At 40.1% G+C, this 24,039-nt stretch overlaps 1 protein-coding gene across 13 annotated transcripts in view; it reads left to right on the forward strand.

The window, feature by feature from the left end:
- TENM3 (teneurin transmembrane protein 3) overlaps nucleotides 1–24,039 on the forward strand; it is a 1,304,603-nt gene that overhangs the window by 1,155,576 nt on the left and 124,988 nt on the right. For all 13 annotated transcript variants that reach the window (XM_045056763.1, XM_045056767.1, XM_023252313.2 and 10 more), the window contains one exon: nucleotides 5,874–5,996. In XM_045056763.1, the coding sequence (XP_044912698.1) occupies nucleotides 5,874–5,996 (123 nt within the window). The remainder of the gene's footprint in view (nucleotides 1–5,873; nucleotides 5,997–24,039) is intronic.

Consider the following 24,039-nt stretch of genomic DNA (forward strand, 5'->3'; position numbering starts at 1 on the left):
TCCCTAGAGGTAATCATTCTGGTGACTTTTGTTCCTACCAGTTAATTTTATCTGCTTCTGAACTTCATACGCATTGACTTACACAATATCCATGGGTTTTGTTTGTTTGTTTGTTTTTGTGAATGGATTCTCTTGCTCAATACTGTGCTTGTGAGATTTATCCATACCGTTGCATCTGGCAATGCCTTATTCATTTACATTGGTCTATAGAATCCCTTGTATGACTACACTATAATTTGTTTTTCCTCTTTCCTACTGGCAGACATCTGGGTTTCCAGTTTGTGGCTATTACAAACAGTGCTTCTGAGAACATTCTTGTTCATGTGTTTTGGTGCTGTGTGTATATTTATTTCTATTGGATATAAGGACAGACATTTGTAGACCAACTGGGGACTTAACCATAATTTCCAAGATGTTTAATACAAAGAAAATACATTCTGATTCCAGACAAACAGCGAACAAATGATTTTAAAATGCTACCATTTGGGGCGCCTGGGTGGCACAGTCAGTTGAGCGTCCGACTTCAGCCAGGTCACGATCTCGTGGTCCGGGGGTTCGAGCCCCGCGTCGGGCTCTGGGCCGATGGCTCGGAGCCTGGAGCCTGTTTCCGATTCTGTGTCTCCCTCTCTCTCTGCCCCTCCCCCGTTCACGCTCTGTCTCTCTCTGTCCCAAAAATAAATAAAAAACGTTGAAAAAAAAAGACACCAAAATGCTACCATTTTCAGTGGGTAAACATCTTGTATTTAGAAGCCAATTTCGACAAATGGACAGCTTCTGATCATATGTACTGTCAAAAAATAAGTTAATAATTTGTGTTAAAACTTCTTTTTAATTTCTTTAATGTGAATGCTCAGTTGTAATTCAGAACAATTCAGAAGGAAAACAGCACAGTATAGGAAGAGAAGTCCTGAAATTGGGTCAAGAGATCTCGTATCATGAGATGTCTTTCTACACTAACTTTTGAAAAAACATTGGGTAAGTCACTAACCCTCTCTCTGCCTGTGTTTCACTCACAACAGGGATAATGACCCCCGTCAGGCAGTACATTATTAGAAGATAATAGACATCAAAGTATTTTAAAATATAAAAAAACACACTCGAGCAGACATATAGTTACTGCTGCCATTCACAAATTCCATTCTTCCTTGAGTAACATTTTAGATATGAATCCAGCCCCCGCCCCTCATTAAAACTGCCCAGAAATACATGGAAATAGCAATATAAAACTGTGAAACAAGATATCAGAAACGAATTTTTTAAGATTAAAGCTACATGAATGCTCTTTCTGTAACTTTGAAATACACACATGTAGCGTTTACATGTAGTTTTTAAATCGCTGTTTTTCAGACTCATAGAGTTAACCGCAATAGCCCATTGTTAATTCCATCATTATCCTATTACTATAAATTATTCTCCTCAAAAAGAGAATATAGTACAGTGGAAAAGTACTCAGACAGAAGAACTGTACCTGGAATACACAAATGTTCCTTATTAATATCTTTGCCCATCCTCCGCCGTCAGATACTATCTCTGCCTTCAGTTTTCCAGATCTAGTAGAAAACAGTGTCTAGCCTGCGGCCCCCACAAAAGTCACATTTCACCTCCTTCTGCGTGGATTTTCACATTCCACTGCCCCCCGGTAGAAGAGAGGACAGGCATGTTGTGGAATGCCTGTCCTCCAGGTCTGGGTTTAAGGGCAACGTCCACTGTTGACCTGCTTGAAACCTAAAACTCTCAAAAAGCCTCAGTTTTCGGAGTGGCTGGGTGGTTCAGTTGGTTAAGCATCAGACTCTTGATTTCTGCTCAGGTCATGATCTCACAGTTCTGTTCGTGAGATCGAGCCCTGCACCAGGCTCTGCACTGACAGTGTGGAGCCTGCTTGGGATTCTCTCTCTCTCTCTCTCTCTCTCTCCCTCTCCCTCTCCCTCTCCCTCTCCCTCTCCCTCTCTGTCTGCCCCTACCCTTCTATCTCTCTCTCTCTCTCTCTTTCGCTCTCTCTCTCTCTCTCTGAAAAATATTTTTAAAAGCCTCAATTTTCTCAGATTTAAAATGAAAAAAAAAATAGTATTAAGTGGGGTCTTTGTGAAGATTCAGGGAGATAAAACAGGTGAGGCAGTAACACACATTTGACACATAGTAAATGTCCAGTGAATGTTTTCTTTAAAAAGAGATCTAACACTAACACAAGGAACACTGTGTGCAGGCTTGCCCACCTAAGCTCTCTGCCCCGGGGGTGAGGGGCTCACAAGAGCACAGAGCTAGCTCCCAGCCACTTCTGGACAACCCCCTGCCCCCCCACCGGCTCATGCATAAATCAAGGATTGATTTTACCCTTCATGAGTAGTGGCACCAGACGCCTTCCCATGGCTTCAAACGTGCTTTCCAGCTCAGGCATTGAAGGATTAGCTCATCCGCCTTTATTTGCATATGTAGTTTATTTCACCGATTTTCCCTGCCTTTGTCTGCCAAGACTTCCCACAGAGTTTTATTGCACCAGTGCTCAGTAGTTTCTATCGCATTTTTGACTTTTATGAGTTTGCTGCCTCTGTCTTTGCCTCTGTCATTTTTGGAGTCAGTCTGACTAACACCCTGTATTTGTATAAAAATCTCAAGTTACACGTAATGAGCGTCAAGAGCATCACTCAATACCAAACGCCCAAGATTTTCAAAGTACATAATACCCCAAGACCAAACAACTTGTTGGTCTCTGTTTTCAATGCGATGTTAAAAGATGTAATATTACTGGGTAGGGTTCTCATTATACAACATCTTAAGTAGAAATGGAATTTCATTTTATTGAGATTTTCTGTAAGAAAAATATATATGAGAAAGCTATTGCCTAAAAAAATAAAACAAAAAAATTGCAAAAAAAAAAACCAAAATAAAATAAAATCACTCTCCAAACACACACATAAGATCACTTTCTAATATTTGACATTGTGCAGTTTCCGTTGATTCTCTCTCGAGTCTCTCTCTCTCTCTTGACTTCAAAGTCTATTAAAACCAATAATATAAGCAAATCTATCATCCTGGGAGACTTTTTATGTTACATAAAAGCCCACGATGATGATAAATTATTTTGTGGAGAAACTTTGACCCTTTCGGAATATTTATCATTGGCATGCCAAAGTACGTCTGTCAAACCTTCTCCTGTATGCAGGACCGGTTCCCATTATTTCATTCAAAAATTGCTGAAATATCTGAAACCTTGAAAAACGTACGAAGCGATAAATGTTTAGAAAGCTCCTGACATTTTGCTGCTCAAATACTAAGCAATTTAATGCAAAATGACATGTGAAGCTATACTTCCTTACAAGTTGACAGTTTTTGAATTCAAGGATTCTATAACGTATATCTTAATCCTTGAAAAACCAGAGTTTGAAAGGAGTTGCTGGCAGATTATAATTCGAGAGGGGAGTATATACACTTTACAGATATACAGGGTAGATGTAGCTCTGTGTGTATCTCTTTGCTGTGTTTCTTATTAGGGTTATGTTTGTATATTATTATCATATATATGATATATATTGATATATATATTGATATATATTGATATATATATTGATATATATTATTATCATATATTATATATGGTATATATTGATATATATTGATTGATATATATTGATTGATATATATTGATATATATTGATATATATTGATATATATATTGATTGATACATATAATTGATATATATATTATTATCATATATATGATATATATTGATATATATAGATATATATTGATATATATATTGATTGATATATATATTGATATATATAGATATATATTGATATATATATTGATTGATATATATAATTGATATATATTATTATATATTATATATGATATATATTGATATATATATTGATATATATTATTGATATATATTATTATATATTATATATGATATATATTGATATATATATTGATATATATAGATATATATGATCATATATTATATATGATATATATGATATAATGATTATATATTATAATAATATAACGTATTATTGTATTATTATGTTTGTATATTATTATACAATCACTTATTATGATTGTATTTCAGGTATTGTTAATGAAAGATGGCGAAACTTGTAGAGTGTTGAAATCTTTTCAAATCAAACTGTTGAATCTTTTAATTTTAATTGTGTATGGTACTAGGGGACTTTCATATACTATTTTCATATACTATTATATACTATATACTTTTCGTATACTGTTATGCTAATCCAGTCATTAATCACTCACTAATAATATAACACCCTACTCTTATCCATTTACTTCTTTTATATTATTAACTTTTCCTTTAAATTGCTGTGTTTTCATCCACAACTGTTTTCTTGATTTTGAAACCTCAGAACATAGATTTCATGAACTTGACAGACACTTATTAAGACTTCCTACGTATAAGGTACATGAGATACAAAAGTAAATGAAAATGGTCTTGACATTTGGTTGGCCCAGTCAGAGACGGCTTCCCCACATCGTTGGTGCCTACCATCTGAATGATGAATGGATATTTTACAGTGGATGGTGAGCATTACAGACAGAAGGGACTATATGTTGAGAGCTTCCATGGTCTGGTCAGGTGACTTCATATAGTTCAGTAGAGTACAGAATAAATAAATGAAATACTTATGTACTAGGAGCTGTCCTGCTATGTATTAACTAACTGTCCATCATATGCCCCCATAGACCTGTACGATCTAGAAAGTTCGTATCTATTAAGGACCAACCTCATTTTCTAAGTAAAACTAGTATTAACAGTATTACATCATTTAATCCCAAGTTGAGGATTAAACCAAAATCTAACATCTAAACCCCTCTTCTTCCCACTGTGCCAGTTTAATTGTGTTACTACATATGTTGCATATTTAATAAGGTCTTGCCTTTTGACAGTGGTACTTATCATGCTGTGTCTAACAATACTTCTTAAACACTATGTCTTTCTTCACCTCTCTCGTAAATACCAATACGTATCGTGACTACAACTGTGTCTCCCTGTGGATATTTAGCCACCTTGGGGATTAATTCTGAAACTGTATTCTGTGGAACACAAGTGAATATTTAGTTGAGTGCTAGCAGTCAGTATTATTACAGTGATTGTTCTGAATATTTCAAATATATTAAAAATAAAATTTTTCAAATTCTTTTACTTTTATAAATTTATAATTAGAAAGTCGTATAGTCGTCTACTTTCTAAATATTTTAAATAAAGAAAATCAGTAAACACATTTACAAAATTTTCATAAATCTGCAAGCTTATCATACCCACATCAGAAACTCTACGTGAACTTACCTGACACATAACATGTTACGTCATCCGTGCCATTTTTTAATAGAATGTCATAAACTCGTCTTAAATTTAGAATAGTCCAGTGTTACTCTGTTTTGTGCATCTAAATCCATTCTGATCATTTCGTAGGCCAGCAAATTTATCGGTGAGACCAGTAGTTACTTTTTACCTTAGCCCAAATGAGTAGCGTCATGTTTCTTGAGAATATAAGGATGTTGCAACGAAGGTTTCGACATGTGCAAATGGCCTGAGGTCAGGCAAGTTTAGCAGATGTCACTGCAGAGCACTTTACCCCTGACCTCCGCGATGGTGAGGAGTGGAACTCGGACAAAGCAGAGCACATAGAGATTCATTCCCCAGAGTTTTCTGGTACCAATATTGTGCTGCAGTGATACCTAAACTGCGACTGTGTTAGGAGCCGTTTATTTTCTAATTGTTGCAACACAATCATCTTTGGTATTTCGGAACACGGAGATGTTAACGTTGCGTACGAATCCTGTCGTAAACATGCTCACCATGTGCCGTCCTAGCTAAAAACAAGACTTTTCAACAACTCGCATTCTTTACCCCCAGCGATGCATCTCTTTGGCCTCAACTGGCAGCTGCAGCAGCCCGAAAACGACACATTTGAGAATGGAAAAGTGAATTCTGAGGCCGCGCCAACAAACACTGTGTCGTTACCTTCTGGCGACAACGGTAAGAGAAAGAGCTACGTGTCGTGTGCGTTTCTTTTCATACCTCTTTCCCATAAATGCGTTTGTATCCATGTCGCATCCAGTTATATCTGGGAGAGGGAAACGTTTGAATGTTTTTTTTAGCGTTTATTTATTTTTGAGACAGAGACGGAGCACGAGTGGGGGAGGGGCAGAGAGAGAGGGAGACGCAGAATCCGAAACGGGCTCCAGGCTCCGAGCCGTCCGCACAGAGCCCGACGCGGGGCTCCAACTCACGGACCGCGAGATCGTGACCTGAGCTGAAGTCGGACGCTGAACCGACCGAGCCACCCAGGCGCCCCGAGAGGGAAACGATTTTGAAATATAACGTCATCTTTTAATCAGGGGTTTTTAGGCATTCACTTGAAAGATTGGAAGTTCACGTTTTTATTATAGGAATAATACGATTTTCTGCCTTCCGATTTGATGGCTGGGCATTTCTGGCTTTCCCTCCTGCAGTTGTGTATTTGGTTTTACTTTCAGTCTGTAGAGAGGCTATAATTCAATATATCGTCTCTTATATTATCTTGGGCATATTAAGCTTTGTTTTCATTCAACTAGCTTATGGAGTTATAGTATAGAGTACTATATTAATTTCGTTATAAAAGCTTTCAAATACAAAATACGTTAAAGGATTAGAATTTATTGACCTTTCTCTGCTTGCCCTTTCTGTAAACCTTCAAAAGTTTGCACTTTGGGGGCACCTGGGTGGCTCAGTCGGTTAAGCGTCCAACTTCAGCTCAGGTCCTGATCTTACTGTTCGTAAGTTCGAGCCCCGCGTCGGGCTCTGTGCTGACAGCTCAGAGCTTGGAGTCTGCTTCGGATTGTGTGGCTCCCTCTCTCTCTGCCCCTCCCCAGCTTGCATTCTGTCTCTCTGTCTTTCTCTCTCTCCAAAAATAAATATACATTAAAAAAAAAAAAAAGTTTGCCCTTTGGCTAACAGACTTTCAGAGCGTTTTGTTCTGAATTAAAAACGGAATTTAAGAGGTTTGAGAATGTTTTATTTCATTTTTCCATATGAACTCCGAGGAAAATGTATACATACATGTGTAGATTTATATTATATATAATATAAGATTATATACCTGTCTATCCTGTCTATATCTATATTGTATATCCCTGTCTATTATTTTGATATGTGTGTGCGCGTGTATATATGTTTTGACACTTGGAATTCTCTGGCTTTTTGCAAAATGTCATAATACTTCATATCTCAAAGCAACCGGATCAGGATACCTTTTTTTGTCAAATATATCGTCTTCCTTTAAGCAGTTCCCAAGCTTTTCTTCCCCCTTGTTTCTTCTTATCTCATGTATTTGTATTCTGCTTTGGCATCAATTATGTTCATCCTCACATGGCTAGTTTCTCTGCAAGCCCAGAAAGAAGCTATGGTCGATTTATACATAACAAAATATATATTTGTTTATTTTTATGCGTATGCTACTATTTCACGTGTAGCCATTCACCAGGGCTAACACTTCCTTCGGGGTTTTTTTTGCTCTCTGTGTTCTCATCTTCTGTTTTATTTTAACAACAATACCCTATGACGTTTCTCTTCCTTCTTGGGGAGACTGAGGAATTCTATAAGACGTTGGATTTTCATAGTAATAACAAAGACCCTTGGCCCCACACCTGTACGGAGCCTTTTAAATTTTTTTTTTTCAACGTTTATTTATTTTTGGGACAGAGAGAGACAGAGCATGAACGGGGGAGGGGCAGAGAGAGAGGGAGACACAGAATCGGAAGCAGGCTCCAGGCTCCGAGCCATCAGCCCAGAGCCTGACGCGGGGCTCGAACTCACGGACCGCGAGATCGTGACCTGGATGAAGTCGGACGCTTAACCGACTGCGCCACCCAGGCGCCCCTGTACGGAGCCTTTTAATACAAAGCTCTCCACGTTCCAAGAAGCTGCAAGCTGGTAACTAATATGTCCCCACACCCGAAGTAATTAAAACAGTAGGTGAGGGAAATTGCAATTAAGTAAACAATTATGTAATTTTTCGTCTACTGATAACACACATGTGAACTGATCGAGTAACTGCACAGAAATTAAGAGTGTTTATTTTTAGTCTATGCAGATTGAAATGTAGCCTGTCTCTTCAACGTTTATTTATTTTTGGGACAGAGAGAGACAGAGCATGAACGGGGGAGGGGCAGAGAGAGAGGGAGACACAGAATCGGAAACAGGCTCCAGGCTCCGAGCCATCAGCCCAGAGCCCGACGCGGGGCTCGAACTCACGGACTGCGAGATCGTGACCTGGCTGAAGTCGGACGCTTAACCGACTGCGCCACCCAGGCGCCCCTAGCCTGTCTCTTAAAGTAGATGGTTTCTGTAAAAAAGGCCCGATGCACTTAACGACCCACACATGTAGAGAACTTTTTTTACAGACCCAAGAAATTAGACTAAAGAGAAAAAGGCTTATTGTAGACACGTTTTATTTTACTACAGCCTGACCTGTTAGTATGCTGAAAATGAAAATAGGCTAATTAAGTTTCACAGGACTCAAAAAGCATCATACCGAGAAAGTGTGGATTCAGAGATGCTCCTCGAGCCTCGTGCTGGTTCCTGGGATTTGGCCAAGAAATCCCTCCTCTGCCTGCATCAACGTTCCTCGGCTCGCCTAAACCTCTATTCAAAGTTTAGCTTCTTCACCTGTTTACTTTGTAACGTTGGTCAAGGTGCTCCGTGGTTCAGATCTGTGAGAAGATTTTAGGACAACCTTGGAATGAACTGTCTGGGATCCTGTCAGTTCCAGGCATTTGAAAGAATGTCATGTACATACGGCTTCAGAAATTCTGTGGCTGTTAAGAGTTTGCAAGTATCCTGTATGACCGCAGAGAGAAATCTGCATTATGTCGGAATCCGCACACCCACCCACACACACATCTGAAATCTGGTTCCCAAAATAATGCTTATCCTCGTTGTGTGAAACACACCTGGTTTTCTTCGTTTTTTGTTTTTTGTTTTCGCTCTATTTTATTGTGTTTCCCAGTTATACGAGTGCTGGTTGAAACTCACTTCGGTAATTCCACAGTTTGCAAAAGACTGTGGTCCACAGTTTCAAAAAAAAACACTGTTCTGAAAGTCCCCTCCTCTGCGAGGGACTGCAGTTCCCCAGGTGACCCTAGAATGCCCTGGGTTCGGTTTTTGTGTGCCTGTGGAACAGCTGTATCTCCATGGAAGTAAAGTCACTTCTTTCAAGCCTTGTGGAGAAGCCCCCTACCTAAGGAACAGTCAGCAGATGTCGCAGGATGAGTTAGGTTCCCTGGAGGAAAGCTGAGTCCCCAGCCGGCCAGCTGCCCTGGGAGTTCATACGAATGTTTCCTTTTGGAAACAAGGCCAGCTCTTGACTCAGACCTTGTCCAAAGCGTGACGTAAACAGTAGTCACCTGTCTTCTTTATTATTTCTTGAATAGTACCCTCTCTACCCCCCCCCCAAAAAAAACCCTAAATTATAAGGAATTCTTATTTCCATTTTTCCAAGTAAAGCTTCTTGGTATGTATCTTTTAAATACTTAAAGACACGGGGCTCAGGGGAGCGCGACGGGACTGCGTTTGCAAGAAGAGGGAGGTACCTTAAAATCATGGCTTTTAAGCCTTTGTGATGATCCTCCAGTCTCCATACACCATCGTCCACTATTTCAGTTTTATAAACTATCCAGAGAAATATATCACGTCATCTCTTTAGAAATTGTCGATTACAACCCTTAAGAAATCCTTAGAATTCTGAACAAGGCTCACTGGGCGAATTAACTGTGCTAAACGTAGTGAGACAATTGAGTCGTGGTAGCTTCTAAATGCAGTACTTTTGTTCATTCAGTCCTCTTTTATTTTTATTTTACAAATATAATTCTAAGGAACAATCGTGGTGCTAAGGTTTCTGTGAACTCCCTGCTTGCTTTTAAGCTCATTTGAACGGGAGTTTCTAAGCGGTATTTAGTATGTAAAAGAATTTCTATCGTATGCCATGATCCTTTACTGATTATTCCTGAGACCGTCTTTGACTCCAGATTTTGGAGATGAGATGTCAGAAGTGTGGGGTCTCAGGCGAAACCGATAGATGGGGACGATGTGAAGGGAGAGGTAAGAATGAGGTTTTTGAGCCTCCAATACCAGTCTCTTTCCAGAAACTAAAATTATTCCCCCGGACCAAGGAATTCATTTAGTCTGATGTGCTGGAAACAGTCGCAGGGGCCTGTCTTCAGATCCCAGCTCCTTCATTTATGTACTTTGGAGCCTTGAGCAAGTTACTTAACCTCTCTGAGCTTGCTTTCCTCGCATGTGAAGAGGAAATAGTCATGGCCATCTCCTGGCTCACTGACTCCCACCAGCCTGGCAGCCTGGCTCCTTTGCCCATGGCCAACTCTTTCCACGATCGTCAACAATTTCTCCAGATCTTCCGACGGTCCTCGGAAGCCCAGCTCTCTCCGCGGATGGACCTTTCCAATCAACAACATGCAGAAACCTTCAGAGGAAGTTCTCTCAGTTTCCTGGAAGCAAATCTCCATGCCTCTGTGTGTCTGGATCTACACTTCTCACTCTTTTTGCCCCATACTTAAGGCTGATCTTTCCGTGAGTGCGCTTGATTCCAGTCCGTATCTTCAAAGTAGCCCCCCTATTGCCACCTTCTAGGCAACATTGGAGACTCCGGAGGTTTTAAAAACAAAAAAATCCTTGACTCTCCCTCCCACTCCAGCTCCACCTTATTTTTCTCTTCTCCCTTTACAGCCAACCTTCTTTTTTTTTTTAATTTTTTTAATCTTTATGTATTTTTGAGAGAGAGAGACAGAGACAGCGGGGTGGGGAGCCACATAGAAGGAGACGCAGGATCCAAAGCCGGCTCCGGGCTCTGAGCTGTCAGCACAGAGCCCAACGCGGGGCTTGAACTCATGATCAGTGAGTTCATGACCTGAGCCAAAGTGGGACGCTCAACCGACTGAGCCACCCAGGCGCCCCTACAGCCAGCCCCTCTTGAGTGTAATCTCTCTCTGTTCATTTCTTCACCATCCGTGAATTCCTTTCTCATGGATGTTCCTACCACCACTCGTCGAAACCGATGTCTTCCTGAGTTAGCCATTGCAGTGTCTGTATCGTCATCGGATCCTCTTCAGTCGTTACCAGATCTGAGTTCTTGGTAGCATTTGATAGTTAATCTATCCCTCCGAATTGAAATGCTCTTTTCTCTTAGCTTCCGTGATACCACATTTACCTTGGCTTTCTTCCTGACTTTTTGGCAGTGACTTCTCAGCTTCTTTAGTCGGCTCGCCCGTCTCCGCTGGACCCCTCCACGTTGCTGTTTCTCAGGACTCTGCTCTTTTCAGAGTATAATTCCTCTGGGTTCTCTTATCCCCTCTCCTGGCTTCGGATGCATGCGATGTGCTTTGCGCTATGTTACGTTCTGTGTGTTCCCAAATCAGTATGTGCGGCGTAGATATTTCTCTCTCTTTGAGATCCAGACACCGACTGTGTAAAATCTCTCCAAGTGCCTTTGGAACTTCTCCACCTGCGTGTCTTCCCAGCACCTCAAACTTCACGTGTCTAAAACTGAACCCATTGACTGCTTTGGTCCTCTATCGCTGCCTAACAAGCCACACCAGGAGTCCATGGCTTAAAAGAACAACTGTTGTCATCTCTCCTGATTCTGCAGATGGGGAAGTTCCTGTGTTTGTGCTTGGGTCTTTCGTGCAGTTCCTTTCAGATGTCAGCTGGGGCTGTTTGAAAGCTCCACTGAGCCAGAAGTCCAAGGTGGCTGGCAGTTGGTGCTGTGTGTGAGCTGGAGCTCGGCTGTGGCTGTTGACCAGAGCATCTAAACAGGCCGCTCCATGTGGCTTGGACTTCTCAGAGCCTAGCAGCTGGTGCTGAAGGGACGTATCCCAAGAGAGGGAGCATTCCGAGAAACCAACGCAGACGTTACAAGCCTTCTCACATCCTAAGATATTGGACATCTGCAGATGTCCCTTTCATCACATCCCGTTGGTCCAGAGAGCCAGGATGATCAGCCCAGATTCACGGGAAGGAGAATCAAACTCCCCCTTTTGTGTGAGGAAGTGGCAGGGATTCATCGCGTAAGAGCCTATAGAATGGAAGATGCCGTGGGCGCCATCTTTGGAAAACACAATTGCCGTCATCTCTCTTTCCAAATCTGTCTCTCTTCCAGGGCTTTTTGTGTCAGGAAACGGCATCATAATTCACCTAGTTACCTGGGCCGGGAGCTGAAGAAGCAAGCCTGTCTCCTCCTCTTCTGTCACCTCCATATTCAGTCAATCATTAGTCCTGTCCACTCCAACTCCACAGTGTCTCTTGGATCCATCATCTCTCACCTAGATTCTAGAGGCCACCTTCGATCTGGGATATTAGATCTCCAGTCTTGTCCCACGGTCTTCAGACACAAATTTGAGATAGAAGTACCCTACCTGATCTTCCTCAGTGACTTAGATTCTGGTCGGATGCCTTTAAGTGACTTACAAGGCTTTCCACGTTCTGGCTGTTGATCACGCCATACTCTAATATAGAAACAGTACGGGAGGAAGATGGCGTATAGGATCTTAAGCCTCCCCCTTCTGGCCTCACATCCTAGTTCTGATCATTAATGGCTTTGTTACATGGGACAAAGTATGTAGCTTCTTTGGCCTTAAGTTTTCTCATCATTGGAACAGTCTTAAGTATTCAGCGGAAATACTGAAAATGGCGTATCGTACATAAAAATGCTTGAAGAATGTTTGTGCCTATCACCATTACTACTTAATGTAGGCCTTCTTTGCTAGAGTATGAGGCACAGACCACATCTATCTTCCGCTGCCCTGTCCCAAGCTCTCAGCACAGTTACAGACATGTAAAAGGTGCTCACTACGTATTTGTCAAATGAACATATGAAAATAGCATGACTAAATGGTAGAAAGTGCCTAAAGGACCCACCACAGCGCCTTGCAAAGTATACACAAACCAAATGCTGGTAGGGCCCCGTGGTTAAGAACTGAAGCTCTGTCGGGGCACCTGGGTGGCTCAGTGGTCGAGCGTCTGGCCCTTGGTTTTGGCTCAGGTCATGATCTCAACAGTTCGTGGGTTCGAGCCCCATGTCAGGCTCTGTGCTGACAGCTCAGAGAATGCTTAGGATTCTCTCTCTCCCTCTCTCTCTGCTCCTCCCCTCTCACTCATGTGCATGTGCTGTCTCTCAAATAAATATTAAAAAAAAAAAAAAAAGAATTGAAGCTGTGTCACTTACTGGGTGGCTTTACATAAATTACCTTCCCTAACCTCCTGTTTCTGCATGGGGTGGCACTGAGGTTTAAATCAGAGAACACACGAAGGATGCCAAGCACTGACTGGAACGTGACGAGCGTTTGATACGTGTCAATAATTATTAGTTCACTCTTTTTAATGCAGTTCTAGATTTTGTACTTGTAATTTGTAGCTAAATTTTTAAGATGTATCTTTAAATCATCATCCAGAGTATTCTCTAAAGCAATAATAGAAATCCTTATTATTAGTTACTTATTATTAACCAACTCCTCCTGGCTTAATATTTTTAGTTATTTGGGTTTTATGAAAGGAATCTATCTTATCCTTAAGATTCCTTTGAATGCACAGTACTGTGCATTTATTTATTGAGCATGTATTATGTGCCATGCACAGAGCAAAGCTCTGAGAATATAGCAATAGGAAAAAAAAAAAGGCACAGTTGTTCTCAGAGCCTGTGAATTGCTAGGCAAGATAGAAGTTCAAGCAGGCAATGACAATGAGTTAGCAAATGCATACATGGGGGAAAATAGAGGGCCCTATAGTAGGATATTTCAACACGACCTTTATTTAAAAGGAACAATAAGACAAATGCCAAAATTTAGCATAGAATAGTTTGGGATAACGTAAGACAAAGAAAGGCCGTAAATTTTGGCTAATATAACTCTGGAAAATTACTTTTCCAATCAAACAAAAAGTAACAGACAAACAACACATTCCTTTTGCACAAATTTCCAGTTATAAAATAAGTAAGTTATGGAGTCTATCTGCAGCATGGTGATCATGGTTAATAATACTGTAGTGGATATTTGAAAGTTGCCGAGAGAGTAGAGCTTAAAAGTTCTCATCATAAGAAACAAAATTATAACTATGTGAAATGATGGCTGTTAACAAGACTTACTGTGGTGATCACTTCACAGTTGTATACAACAAAAGTCAAATCATTACATTGTACTTCTGAAACGAATACAATGTGTGATGTCAATTATATCTAAACAAAGGAAATTTCCAACTCCTTTTGTTTGAGTACAAATTTAAAAACTGTACATGTGTGTATGTATATATACATGTACATATAGGATTCATCCTGTTTAAACAATATAATTCAAGTGCTTTTAAATTTCACTTTATTGGTCATCCTGCATGAATTTTCTCAACTACTAGACAATTTCAGAGAATTAAAACTTAGAGCAGTTTAAAGATGCCGGTGATTTGAAGAAATGAACTAACAGGGCGGCAGGTGCCTTGAGTTTTAGTCAGTATTGTTCATGGTATGTTTGTTGCAATGTGTAATAATAGTTCCTTCATTAGGTGCTGTATTGATTTTGTTCATTAAACTGTGTTTGCAAGGCAGTTGTGTTTTAATTCGCTTTGCTTGCGAGGTAACACTCTGTGTCCGCAATGGTAAGTTACGGCGTGTGGTTGTTTATAAAAAGAGATGTTCTCTCCGAGATCTCAAAGTCAGGGTCTGAATCCAAGGTTAGGTCACAGAGTTGGAGGGTGGGCTATTGATTGTCTGTAAATGCCTAACCTTGCTTCCTGACATCTTAATTATTAGTGCTTCTGTGGGACTCCAGATGATATTATCACTTACCCTCCTCAACAATTGACTTAGACTTTTACAGTTGGATTTCTTTTCTGCCTTTCCATTTTAATAATTAAAGGCTCGTTTATTCCCATCATATGCAGGCACAGATTCATGATATGTATGGCAAAATATTTAGTCTTGCGCATCGTTGGGTGGTTTTTCTGATGTCACAAAATAATGTTTAGATACCAAGCCTCCTAACTTCCAGTATGATTTCAATATTCCATTTGATCCTTGTAACATCTAGGGTTGGTACACTATTATTTATACAGTATCTGAGAGCTCAAGGCATTGTTAATGCGTTATTTGAAAAAATGCCATCTACCGATGTGTTTGCCTCTCTAAACCATGGCTCACCCAAGAGGGTGAGGAGTAACAATGGCTTTGGGGACATGGCCTCTTTGTGTTTTCACACTCTGACAACCATATTTTAAGACGTGGACTGTTGGGACACATAGTTACTGATGAAAGGGAAAATCACAGTTAGTAGGTAAAAAGACTCCTAGTGGCTCCCACATTCAGGCCCAACAGGATACGTTGGGGAAAAAAAACCTTCAAGATGATACCCTATTGTGTTTGAAGACACGGTACACCTCCCTCTTACTGTGAAGGCTTTAATTGGTTTGATTCCTAACCTACAAGCTTTGAGTTTAGAATAACTCCAGGGCACTCTGTGGCCCTATCTATTTTTTCCTCCATTCTTCCTCCTTTATTCTCTTAGTAAAACCTACAAACAACCTTACTGATTCCTATGATCATTCCCAGGTTCAGGCTCCGGGGGCTTAAGGATGGAGTGATCTCAGTAAGGGAGGAGAGAGCACGCCAGAACTGGCCTTCCTTTTATTTCCTCTGAAGCCAAAATTTTCTGGAATTCAGGACATGATGAAAGACATCTGTGTCCAGGCTTTTATCTGAGCGGAATGATGAGTTTCAGAGGAAAAGGTTGTTCAAGTATTTACAAGTTTATCAAGCCGTGTCAATGGCTCGCTGACTCCCAGGTGTGTTTCCGATCAATAAAGAGCATTTGGAAACGCTAACAGGAATGACCACACTTGACTTGGCCAAATTAGAGACCGGCCGGGACTTGAAAAGCGGTAGTGCAGAATTTAAACAGACAAAGCCCCTTCACAAAACTATGGTCCCCTGACATTCCAACTAGAGGCTTTAGCAGGAATGTCCTACGAAGCTGCCAGTTCAGGGGATTTAAGCAGAAGAAAGTCAGTGATGTCCTTGTATCTGTACATCACTGATGATAATGAGAGGTCAGGTCTCCATCTACCTTTTAGAAAAGACTCATTCGAAGACTTTAATTCAAAATAAATTCATTCTAAATGGTGTCATAATTGGAAGCAAACAGAAGCGGATGGCCACTTTAGACTGAGATTCATATTTCATAGGAAAAGCTAAAATAGATGCGTGACCTTCAAACTGTTTCGTTCTTGTGCCTTAAAACAAATTATAAATACAAATTTTAATTAAATCTTATTTCCTACCACCGTAATGTTCATACATGTTTTTAAAAAGCCTGTTTCCTTTTATACCAAATTACATTTGTAATTATTAGTTGTACACATTTGACTGAAATCAACCTAATTACTATAAAAATGCTAAACATTTTTATAATTATTAAATATAAAACGAAAATGTATCAAAAATACCTCTCTGAATGAGATGACTGGGGACTTTCCAAATAATTCATGTATTCACGGATGGATATTAATGTTTATTTGTTTTTGAGACAGAGAGAGAGAGAGAGAGAGAGAGAGAGACAGAGTGTGAGTGGGGGAAGGGCAGAGAGAGAGGGAGACCCAGAATCCGAAGCAGGCTCCAGGCTCTGAGCTGTCAGCACAGAGCCCGACGCGAGGCTCAAACTCATGAACCGAGAGATCATGACCTGAGCTGAAGTCGGACACTTAACCGACTGAGCCACCCAGGTGTCCCCATGGATGGATATTAATTATTACAAAGCCAGGCAAGATTCAGGATCAATTTTATTCCTGTTTTTCTTTTTTTATGAATATAAACATAAGAAATCCTAACCACAAAATAAGCAGATGGGAAGGAAAGGATTTTTTTAGAGTGATTTCAACTATTTGAAATCCTTATTATTCGTATGTCAAGAATTTGTGACCTACTCCTTTTTTTTATGTTTTTATTTATTTCTTTTGAGAGAGAACTGGGGAGGGGCAGAAAGAGGGAGAGAGAGAGGGAGAGAGAGAGAGAGAGAGAGAGAGAGAAAGAGAATCCCAAGCAGGCTCCACACTGTCAGCGCAGAGCATCTGAGCTCAATCCCAGGAACCATGAGATCATGACCTTAGCCTAAATCAAGAGTCGGATGCTCAACTGACTGAGCCACCCAGGTGCCCCTGTGATCTATTTCTAAAAGGTGTGTTTAGCGGTCTACAAGCTGTTGGTTCCATCACATTTCTTCTTCAGTTTCATTGGAAGCACGAAACTGAGAGCCACCTGCTTTCACACATACTTGTTACCAAGTTTTCTGAACCACCCATTTGTCAGCCTCTGTGCAGTATACCCCCCAAAAAGAAAGCAAAACACTACTAATCACACCCGTTACTCTTTTACTCTGTGGCTTTGTTTAGTCTGGTATGTGCAGAATGGGGTGGAAGATGGACCTTGTGTTCATTTTAGTTCATCTTTGTTATTGCGATATTTTTTAATGCTTTTGTTGTATCATATGCTTTAAATGTCTCTAACTAGCTCATTTAACTTACGGGAAATGCTATATAATTTACTGGCAGAGATACTACTCATTAAAATCAAACTCTGTCAGAAAAAGTCTGACTTATTGTTTCAGTTCAAATAAATTAATATCCGCGTTGTCACAGTCCTCACAATTCTGAACTCCTACTCGAGGGAGATAGTAGAGAGACAGATAAAGCACAAATCCTTGCCATGAGTTTGGCAATTGGACTGAATAAGGCATCGCTGCCTTAATTATTTCTTACCTCACTGATGTTCTTTTGGCAGTCAAAAAACTCTACTGGCAATGAAGAGCATCCTTTGCCAATGGTTGGGATGAATGACAAGGTCATTGCACGAAAAGGTTCTCCCTCCTTCTTGATCTATCAGGTTTCAAAACCTACCAACAGCCTTAAATATTCCAATTCTTAATACCACTCTTTGTCCTTGATAGAAACATATGCAAGGCAAGGAAAGACACTAAAGCCCTACCTTGGGTTTGTGGTCTCTCGAATAAAGGAGGCTTCACCAACAAGAATGCTTTAAATTTTGCCTTTGTTTGGCACCCTGGAAGCTTTATGCTCAAGACAGTGCGTCATAGTAAGATACTGAGTATGTGAAAGGTCCCTTCTGTTGTAAAGCAAGTCTACATCCGGGAATTGTTGAGGTTCTAGAAATGAATTCCCTTAAAACAGACTACTCCTTTCCTCACTGAGAAGTCTTCATGAAAAAAAGAAAAGAAGGAGGGAGGGAGGGAGGAAGGAAGGTCTTCAAGTAATCTTCATACCTAGGGATATGACTACTCTTACTTGAAGACTCCTGGACTAAATGACCTCCATGGGCACTTGAACTCTGAGATGCTATGATGTTATGATTACTCAGGCTTTTTCATTACAGGGAGACAAGAAAACAATGATCTCAAGTACTACTGTCCCCCTCCCTTCAAGCCTATTCAGTGAACCTTGGTTTTTTGTTTTACAAATGAAAGAACCTTCTTTCTGAAAAAGAGCCACCTGTTAAATTGGGTGGGACGGATAAGTCATCACAACACTTACTGACACAACAGTACCCACACCTATCATTTCTATAAGAAAAATCCTAACCCCTCGAAATCAGTATACGGAGAAAGCAACAAAGCAAAACCTAAAACCCCAGAAGTCATCACTTGATTACTGTTTCCAAAGCTAATGCTTTTGGGCCAAGATGATGGTTTGGAAAACAATTCTGATTCGTACCATTTTAAGTTACCAGTATTGAAAGCACAGGTATGTTATTAAAGTGACCAAAAAAACATTTATAGCAGCAATTCATAGGATCAACGCCACTGAGTAGATTCAATCACATAAACCTCAGAAATAACAATAGAACTTGTTAGTAACAGTAAATTATAACAATAGCCTTAGTGATGTATGAATTTGATGAACGTGTCCACATATGAGCTATTTCCATAAATATGACATGTGTGCAAACCAGTCTTCACGGGAAGAAGGGACTACTACTTTTCTCAGTATTTAAAAATAGTTTCACGTGTAAGTCAACCAAAAGACAAAAAACCTAGCAGGAATTTAGTATAAATTATAACACGATGAATATCACATTAGAGTATCTATGTCAGTTTTTATGGAGCGCCTGGATGGTTCAGTTGGTTGAGTGTCTGACTTTGGCTCAGGTCATGATCTCATGGTTCATGAGTTCGAGCCCTGCATCAGGGGTTGACAGCTCGGAGCCTGCAGCCTGCTTCAGATTCTGTGTCTCCCTCTGTCTCTGCCTCTCTTTCTCTCTCTCAAAAATAAATAAACATTAAAAAAATATTTTTAAGGGTATCTGTGGCAGTTTTTATGCAATAAGAACTGGTCATTTCTTCCCAATAAAAATAAGTATTCAAAAAAGCCTATAACTTTATATCCTAAAATTGAAAGCTAAGCAGATTCTCTAGAGTGGTTCAGTGGGTTACCACACCTGATTTTATATGAAATAGATCCAAAACTTCGTAATTTAAAATAATATTTTTTTAATAAAAAAGCAAAGATTTCACTGCTGACTATGTAAAACACACAGTTTTGGAATTCTGCACTCCTCAGTGTGAGTCTTTATCACTCACTTTGGGCAGGTAATTCACTTCTTTGAGACTTAGTTTCTTCATCTCAAAATAATATTGACTTCAGGGAGTAGTGGTTTTTTTTGTTTTTTTGTTTTGTTTTCTTTTGTATTGTTTTTTTAGTTCCAAACAGATAGTATAGGTGAAACTGCCTGACAGATCATGGGCCCTCAGTAAAAATTCCATTTCTCTCTCCGCCCTCCTTCATCTTTTCATTAAAAGCTAATTTAGGACATAGGGGCACCTGGGTGGCTCAGTCGGATAAGCGTCCAGCTTCGGCTCAGGTCACGATCTCACGATTCATAGGTTCGAGCCCCGTGTAGAGCTGACGGCTCAGAGCCTAAAGCCTGCTTAGGATTCTCTGTCTCCTTCTCTTTCCCCCTCCTCCACTCACACTCTGTCTCTCAAAAATAAATAAACATTAAAAATTTTTAAAAAGCTATTTTGTCACATATGTAGGTGTTTCCAGTATTGAAAACTTTCTATGAATAAATAGGTCTTGGTTAAAGGAAGCAAACATAATCTTGGATTATAGTAGGATTACCATAGTGGTAGGATTCTATTCTTTTGTCTTTGTGTTTAGCTATATGTTCTAATTTTGCTAAAAATGAATACGTATTACTATCGTAAAATAACTATTTAATATTTCAGCGAATGATGTGGTTTATACTCTGAGTCGATACATAAGAAATTAGCGAGGATTACTATAACCCAATTTTTGGGTTTTATTCCCTAGAGCGTATTATATTACTAAATTAAAGAAAAATAGATCTGGTAGCTGAAATGTTAACAACTGCCATGGTTATGGGCATCGGGGGAGAAAAGAGAAATGGGATTGTAACTAATGACTTGTTAAGCTGTTCGTACAGCCCTCTCCCGCGTCACGCCTAGGTTACCGCAACTGTATCCTAACGTGTCTCCCAAGTCCAGGCTTCCCACTATGGTCCCACTACAGTAGTCACTCCCCACCCTTACCTGCAGAATATGTGTTCCAGGACCCCCAGTGGATGTCCGACACCACAGATAGTACGGAACCTTCTTTATACGGTATTTTTTCCTATACGTACGTATCTCTGATGAAGTTAAATTTATAAATTAGGCCCAGTAAGAGATTAACAAGAATAACCATAAAATAGAACAATTACTACTACAATATATTGCAGTAAAAGTTATGTGAATGTGGTCTCTGTTTCAAAATACCTTATTGCCCTGTACCCACCCTTCTCTTTGTGATAACGTGGGGTGATAACAGGCCTACGTGATGGGATGAATGGGGTGAGTGACGTAGGCATTGTGTGACATAGCGTTAGGCTATTTACCTTCTGAAGATAGGTCGGGAGGACGATCATCTGCCTTCAGACCACACTTGATGGCCGCAGGTACCTGAAACAGTGGAAGGTGAAACCAGGGATAAAGGGGACTACTGTATGCACTTTCACGTCCTTGAACGTGACTTCGCGTCAGCTTTAGCCCAATCAGAACCTTTTAGCCAGTGGTCTCCCTTTAGCTATAGGTGTCCTTTGCAAATGATGGTACATGTGTCATTGAGTAGGATGTGATCAGCCAACTAGAAGATAGTCACAGCATTTACTAGTAATCTACTCAAACTTGACATTTATCTCTAAGTGTGAATTTATTGTGAATTTCTCTAGACCCCGATGGGCATAACTTGGATATCTGTCATACTCATCTGTGATCACAAAACACATTCCTTAGTAATCTAGAATTCTGTTTCTCCTTATTATAAACACACACACACACACACACACACACACACACACGTGCATACGTATACACATACATACAAATAGGAAAAATAAGTGCTTTTATGGCATGGAAATACAAATTAGCCATATTAAGGCTACTTCAAGTATTTATTTTTTTAGAGTTTTTATGTAAATTTCCAGTTAGTTAACCAGGAAACAGATGCTGGCGAGGTTGTGGAGAAATGGAACCCTCTTGCACTGCTGGTGGGAATGCAAACTGGTGCAGCCACTCTCGAAAACAGTGTGGAGGTTCCTCAAAAAATGAAAAATAGAACTACCCTACGACCCAACAATAGCACTGCTAGGAATTGACCTAAGGGATACAGGAGTGCTGATGCATAGGGGCACTTGTACCCCAACGTTTATAGCAGCACTTTCAACAATAGCCAAATTATGGAAAGAGCCTAAATGTCCATCAACTGATGAGTGGATAAAGAAGATGTGGTTTATATATCCAACGGAATACTACTTGGCAATGAGAGAGAGTGAAATCCTGCCATTTGCAACAATGTGGATGGAACTGGAGGGTATTATGCTAAGTGAAATAAGTCAGTCAGAGAGAGACGGGTATCATATGGTTTCCCTCATATGAGGAACTTGAGAAACTTAACAGAAGGCCATAAGGGAAGGGAAGGGGAAAAAAATAGTTACAAACAGAGAGGGAGGGAGCATAAGAGACTCTTACATACAGAGTACAAACTGAAGTTTCATGGCGGGAGGGGAAAATGGGTGATGGACATTGAGGAGGGCACTTGTTGGGATGAGCACTGGGTGTTCTATGTAAGCGATGAATCACAGGAATCTACCCCCAAAATCAAGAGCACATTGTATGCACTGTATGTTAGCCACTTGACAATAAGTTATATATTAAAAATAATAATTTAAAAAATAAATTCTAGTTAACATACAGTGTTATATTAGTTTCAGGTGTCCACGATAGTGATTTGACACTTTTGTACAATACCCAATATTTATCACAAGTGATGGGGATTAACCCCATCACCTACTTCCCCCGTGCCCCTACCCACCTCCCTTCTCCCTTCTAGTAACCATCAGTGTGTTCTCTATAGTTAGGAATCTGTTTCTTGGTTTGCCTCTCCCTCTCTTTTTTACCCTTTGCTCATCTGTTTTGTTGCTTAAATTCCACATACGAGTGAAATCACACAGTATTTGTCTTCCTCTGACTGACTTATTCTGCTTAGCATTATACTCTCTAGCTCCATCCACTTTGTTGCAAATGGCAAGGTTTCATTCTTTTTATGGCTGAGTAATATTCCATTGTAATAGATATAGATATATAGATATATAGATAGAGATATAGATATATGGATACACACACACACATACGGTGTCTTCTTTACCCCTGCACCAATCGGTAGATACTTGGACCGCTTCCGTATCTTGACTATTATAAATAATGCTGTGAACGTAGGGGTGCATGTATCCCTTTGAATTGCTGCTTTTATATTCTTTGGGTAAATATATTGTTTTATGTTCTTTGGGTAGTGTGATTGATGGATCGTAGGGTAGTTCTATTTTTAACTTCGTGAGGAACCTCCATACGGTTTTCCAGAGTGGCTGCACCAGTTTGCATTCCCACCAACAGTGCAAGAGGGTTTCTTTGTCTCCACATCCTCACTAACATCTGTTGTTTCTCGTGTTGTTGATTTTAGCCATTCTGACAGGTGTAAGGTGGTATTTCATCATAGTTTTGATTTGCATTTCCCTGATGGTGAGCCACGTTGAGCATCTTTTCATGTGTCTGTTGGCCATCTGGATGTCTTCTTGGAGAACTGTCTGTTCATGTTAGGGACCAGACTCTTTAAGCTGGCATTCAGGGCCTTCCAGAAACTGATCTCATCCTCCCTTGCTAGCCCTACCTTCCATTACTCTCGTGACAAACCCGTTACTGTCTTTCATTCATTCGATGCACACTGAGAGCCAAATGCTTCATATACATGAGCTCTGTGATTGCATTATTACCATTACCGTTTTCCAGATGAAGTTTAGAACTAGAGATTTAATCTCTTCTTGACGATCGCAGAACCAGTTCCTGACAGAGTCAGGATTCGAACCCAGTTCAACTGAATCCAAAGCCAGTCTTCTTAACTCCTTTCCCAGCCCCACAGATCTCTCTGCTCACCATCACTATGACATATGTCCAGTTTCACTTTCATGTTTTTAATTGTAATGTTGACTCCAACTCAAAAACCTTATCCTCCCTGTCCTTCAGAGTTTACCTCAGAACTTTGAACCCTTCTGTGAAATCTTTCAACCACCAGCCTGCGACTGATATCACCTTCCTCTGACCCTTAACCATATGTGGCTTTAGATTGTCATTTAATTCACCAGGTTGAAGGGGTTGTCCTCCCAAACACGTAATTAGTTGTTTGATGGCAGAAGCCATGGAAGCCCGAGTAGATAAGTAAGTAATCTCTACAATTCTACTCTTTGGTTGATATTTGTTTCTATTGCCTACAATTCTCTGTCCCTTAGTAAATGCTCAAAAATGGTCTCAGTGTTAAACTGATAACTTCTCATAGAGAGAAGACTCACTCCTCCTGTCATTAGAGTAAGATAGCTCACAACACTGTAATTTGAAATTAAACCCTCTAAATTCTGAATGGCCAACTTCTC

The sequence above is a fragment of the Felis catus genome, chromosome B1 (genome assembly GCF_018350175.1).
Source record: "Felis catus isolate Fca126 chromosome B1, F.catus_Fca126_mat1.0, whole genome shotgun sequence".
NCBI classification, from domain to species: domain Eukaryota; kingdom Metazoa; phylum Chordata; class Mammalia; order Carnivora; family Felidae; genus Felis; species Felis catus.